At 41.3% G+C, this 5,707-nt stretch overlaps 1 protein-coding gene across 1 annotated transcript in view; it reads right to left on the minus strand.

Moving 5' to 3' along the window:
• LOC122816707 (transformation/transcription domain associated protein) overlaps positions 1-5,707 on the minus strand; it is a gene marked incomplete in the record, with an annotated part of 2,794,447 nt that overhangs the window by 2,666,361 nt on the left and 122,379 nt on the right. The window contains 1 exon segment of the mRNA XM_044089697.1: positions 2,130-2,234. Coding sequence (XP_043945632.1) covers positions 2,130-2,234 — 105 coding nt within the window.

Below are 5,707 nucleotides of genomic sequence, written 5' to 3' on the forward strand. Positions count from 1 at the left end.
TAAAAGTTGCAGACTCCAAATCTGACTTCAAACCAGTGACAAGTAGAGTACCACAGGGTTCAGTCCCGGGAACTCTCCTGTTTGGTATCTACTTCTCTGAAGTACAGGCCAACACAGAAGGCCTCTGGCTAACAAATTTCGCAGATGACTGCAAACGAAGAGGCACAGTTGAGTCCCCAAATGATGTGGACATACAACAGAAGGGCCTCACCGAGACAGATGCCTGATGTCAGAGCCATGGCCTCAAGCTCAATGTCAAAAAAGTGCAGTGTCATCCCCTTTGGTAAAAACTCTGCACCCATGAATTACCACATAGGCCACAGAAGTATCTCATAAAGAGGATTACTGGCCTCAAACAGATGCCCTACACTAACGGTCTCAAAAAACTCCAGCTTTACTCCGTAGCATACCGCCTACTCAGAGGTGAATTCTGCCTAACATATAAACAGATGTCAAACCCAGAGCTGTTGGACATGCTACACCTAAAGAAATCCAAATCCCTCCGAGCTACACGCTCTAGGGACCTAAACCTTGTCCACCACAACAAACAGGACATGCTGGAGGGATAGAGTCCCAGATACTTCCCATACTCTGGAACAAGCTACCCATCTATGTCAAGCAAAGTTCCTCATTAGCACTCTTCAAGAAAAATCGTGATAAGTGGATGGGAAATAGGAAATACCCCTGGATCACTTCTGTGGCTCTGCTCGTCAGGGGCACAGGAAAATAACTTTCTTGGGTGGAGTAAGCCAGGGAACCTTGTTGGCTAAGCTTACTTAGGCCTTTGGGCCGATAGCCTAGTACCTACCTATGGTCAGCCACAGATCACTGGTTTTGTCTTGTACTTCAGAAAAGTATATCCCAAACAATACATGCCCCAAGACCAATCCTTGGGGTACGCCACTTGTTAAGGGTCTGCTACTAGAGGTGGCTTCCCCTATTCACTCATGCCATGGATGTGGAATGTATGTGCACATAAGCTTATCAATGTCCTGACATTTAATAACTCAGGAAGTTCCAGTCGTACTGATGCTTGCCTGCCTGAACCTGTTGAACCTTTACCCTGTTGAACCTTTACCCTCTCTGAAAATTGTATCAAGTTGAGTTAAGAAACAGGTCATCCTGTCTTCTCCATGCTGTCCTTCAGTTATACAGACTGATAAAAAATTTGTCTCAACAGTTTCTCAGTAAGCTATTTCTCTGGCAAGCAGGTGCAGAAGCAAACATGAACAATACAGAAATATGCAGGCTAAGCATGCAAAGCATTATACATGGTTTACTTGTCACACAATGGAAAAAAAGCACATAGCATTTTATAAACTGCACTTGGAATAATGCAACACAGTTTTTTTTTTTTTTTTTATTCCCATGCAGTGGCTAAAAAGAAATTAATTTGCTTTCACTGTTAACACTTCTTTATTCCATAGCAACATGCAGAAATATCAGTACTGTACACAGGACAAGGATCAGAAATACACAGACTCATAGGCAAGTACTAGGCTAGTCATTTTAAGCCTAGCCAATTTACCTTTTTCTGCTCAAATTAACCTATCCCATTTGGTTACACAGACTGGCCTACACCATTCTATTATGTTTTACCCATAATGAGCACAACTGGGATCATATCAAACAATTTGAAGGGGCTCGTCCATGGAATAAGTCAGGGGGCAGTGTGGTACACCTTCTGGTTTTCCATTCACAGACCCAGATACATTTGACTATGGACAGGGAGTCTGCTCCAGAGCAGCAGTATCTTATGCAAGATATTGCTGTCCCTTCAAACTGTTCTGTTGGTGTTGAAGAGGTTTAGATCCCTAGGGCATTTCTGATGCATTTCCTGCACATCAGCAAGTCAAATGGCATCAGCACTGGGTTAGAAGATGCCTTGTATGCCACATACAGGTTGCCTTTTAGCAGTCCGTACAACAAAGTGATAGGATTTTCAAGTTAGTCCATGCAGGACATATTAAGATACCTCTGTGGCCATTCCACTCATTGCATGTCTGTCTGGACATATTTTTCTAGCAGCCCTTCACTAACCTCACTCCATGGGGGAAAAAAAACTTTCCAATGCAGCACATTTTAATTAACAGAACTAAAACTACACTGTCTTTTTTTATAAGCCATACCTCTAAAAAGCGAAACATCACAGACAAGATGTTCTTGGTGTGGGCACGTAGATGCTCATTTGTTGGAATTCGGTGGATGATTTCTAGAACCAATTTCCTTAATTGCTGAAAAAAGAAATGAAAAAAAATCAAAATCAGACACGAGTAGACATTTAAAATATTTTTCTTCCGGGTTCTGTCTCTCTCTCTCTCTCCCCTCTGTGCTTGCGGACCATCAAGCTACCTCCCACTGACCTCAATCTCATTTCTTCTCTATTAAGAGGCACCCCCACCAGCACACAGGAGACACAGCTGGAGGGTGCTATCATACAGGCAGTCACAGAAATGGTTTATGCCCTCACCTGTATTTATCAATACGGGTTGAAGAGCATTTATAAGAGCCTTAACCCTATCCCGGTGTGGCATATATGGAAGATTATGTCACCATGAGTTCTTACTACACCCTCCTTATGCTTGTCCATACAGCCACACATGCAGCAATGATGCTTACTGTCATCAGTTTGGTAGTTTCATGCCTAGTCTTTTTGTCATTTACCAACTGCATGTCACCAAGTGTTGGTGGCGGATCATCAGACCTAACTTGCCCCCAGTCCCCAAGAAAGTAAAGGCCCATCATCACTCTTTCACTCCCATTCTCCTCTCTCCTTTACCACAGCCTAAACTACTACTTGAACGCAACTCACCAGTGTATCCCCGTACACAAACAAACCAAGCCCTTAAACTTTTACACGCGAAGTACAAACCTACATCTACAGCCTTAGCACAAATCCTCAGTGCTTCAACCACACTTTCAATCAGGCAGTAAACAGGTCCAACAGTTTACACATGGATCTTACCACAAGGACATCACCACTGGCACTTAAGGAAACAAACCAGTTCACTAATGTAGAAGCATACATAAAATACGAACTTTAGAAAATGGAAAAAAATATAAGCGCACCAAACAAGCAGTAAGCAGAACTTAAAATTTCCCTGAAATCTTTTGCCAACCATTCTAGTTAAGTGACCATTTACCACCAAAATTTTAACGTTTAAGCTGCATACACAGAGTCAGAAAGACAAAAATAATGTACAAGATACAATTCAAGAAAAGGAACCTTTGCACACCCAATAAACACACTTGGGGTAATTCATCAAACATGGAAATCAAAGCACAAAATATGCCTCTGCTATTTATCTTCACCTCTAAAATGGTACAGCAGAAACATAAGCCATCAATTTCAGCAAACTAAACAATACCCTCACACATCCAGACTTCAGTCCAATAACAGCAAAAATGATCAGGTATGGCCTGCAATACAACATCAAACTCTACAACTCAGCCATCTAATAATGCTGTGTTCAATCAATACACTACACAGGAGCACACTACACAGCAACATACAACAAAAGCAAACTGAATCCAGTCAATGCTAATAGAGAGTGGCCAGGAATAATTCACACACTACCACAAATCAGTAACTCACAAGGTCCAGAAAGACCAATATTATCAGGCAAAGGAATTCTGAAAAAAAAAAAAAAAAAAAAAAAAAATAGATCTTTGGAATTGTAGAGAAAATTCCTAAACCACTAGTTGGTGAAAGGCATAGCTACATTAGAGAGTTCACTAATTTTTCTTCACATTCCGTCAGGTTACAGAAACTTCTCGCTTAAAACTACTTTAGAAAACATGGATGTTGCATCATTCCACACTGGCTCTTGTCACAAGAGATTATCAAGCCACTGGTCTGGATAGAGATTAGCAACATAAAAGGATTTTTTGACACTTTAATGGACAGCAGTATCACAATGGCCCTGTAAATACACAAATCTCTTCATGGCAAATACATAATGCTGCACAGACAGAGAACACCACCTGCTTATTTCCATTTTATTGGTGACGTGCTCAGTCTGGACATAAAGCACGGACTCCTTCAAAGAATTGCAAAATAAATTCCACTAAAGAACCCACCCCGTATTAAATTCTCTTTGAAGGACTCTACTTTAGAGATCAAGCCAACACAAAGGGGCGCTGGTAGACCAAGTTTGCAGAGGATTTCAAACTGGGAGCCACTATTGATTCTCCAACTGATGTAGACATTATACAAAAAGGCCTCATGACACAAATGACTGGTCCCAGAACCATGGCCTTAAGCTCAATGCCAAAAAGTGCATTGTCATTCCCTTTGGGAAAAATTCGGTGCCCATGAACTGCAACATAGATGGTAGTAAAATAAACACCTAAGGTGTGATGAGACCTGGGTACACAGGCTGACAGCAACCTCTTCTTTGATAAATGCACTGTCACTGTAGTCAGCAAGTCCTTCAATGTGGCACATCTCATTACAAAAGGTTTCTCATCCAGGAAGAATGAGGTCATAATACCTCTCTACTCGTCCCTCATTAGACCTATTATACAATACAATGCCCTATTTGGTATATACCTCACTAGACACCTACAACTGGAAAGGCCACAAAAATACCTCACTAAGAGCATCTTCGGCCTTAGACACATGCCCTATATGGTTAGGCTCAAAAAACTCCAGCTATACTCTGTCTCTTATCGCCTACTTAGACGCAATCTCTGCTTGACCTACAAAGCCATGTCTAACCCAGTGCTCCTAGATATGCTACACCTAAAGAAATCCCAATCCCTCCGTGCCACACGCTCCAGGGACCTTACCATCATTACCACAACAAATAGAACATGCTAGAGCGGACAGGTTCCTATCCCAGAGACTTGTTATACTCTGGAACAAACTTCCCATTCATGTCAAGCACAGCACTTCACTGGCCCTTTTTAAAAGAAATCTTGATGAGTGGGTAGGAATTTCACTCCAGAGATGATTTCAGTGGTCTTGCTTGACACGGGCACTGGGAACTGACTCGGTGGCATGATTACAGGGAATCTTCTTGGGCTAGGCTTATATAGGTTCCAGGGCCGTTAGCATAGTACACACCTATGAACTTATAACGTCAAGTTAATATGCACAATGAAATATTACGCATGTTTTGATAACAACTGACAGCCAAACAACACTAACCATTCCTAGCCACACAAAAATGTCTTTACATCAAGCATCAAGACAGCGAAAATATCTGTCAGGCCCCTAAAACACACAATCATAAGGGACCTCAACATATATTCAGTTAGTGATACGGATTCGAAAGTCCTGTCATTTAAACTAAGCACACCAATATCAGAACACAACAAATTCCAAAATGGAGCCAAATCATGCAACCATCTAAAATAAACACATCAGATAATTTGCATTGCTACCACCAAAACCTCACAGAACAGAAGTTGCAAGGTACAAGGTTCTTACACATGCACTTCAAACAAAGTGGATGAATCAAATCCAGGAAGTGGTTACAAAGCAGACAAGCCAGGCAATTAGAGTCTGCTTGGAAGAACACTGTCTCAAAGTTACCTGTAAAATAGAAAGACTACGATTTCTTTTCCTATATCTGATCAATCTGTGTCAGACATGCAAGTCATTGCTCCTGCACAATTATGTTCTTTTTAATTGCCTATATCTGATCAATCTGGTGTCAAAAAAAAAACATGCAAGTTTTATTGCCTTTTTTTTCCTTTTTTT

The sequence above is a fragment of the Protopterus annectens genome, chromosome 12.part0 (genome assembly GCF_019279795.1).
Source record: "Protopterus annectens isolate FY-2018-M chromosome 12.part0, PAN1.0, whole genome shotgun sequence".
Lineage (NCBI taxonomy): Eukaryota > Metazoa > Chordata > Ceratodontiformes > Protopteridae > Protopterus > Protopterus annectens.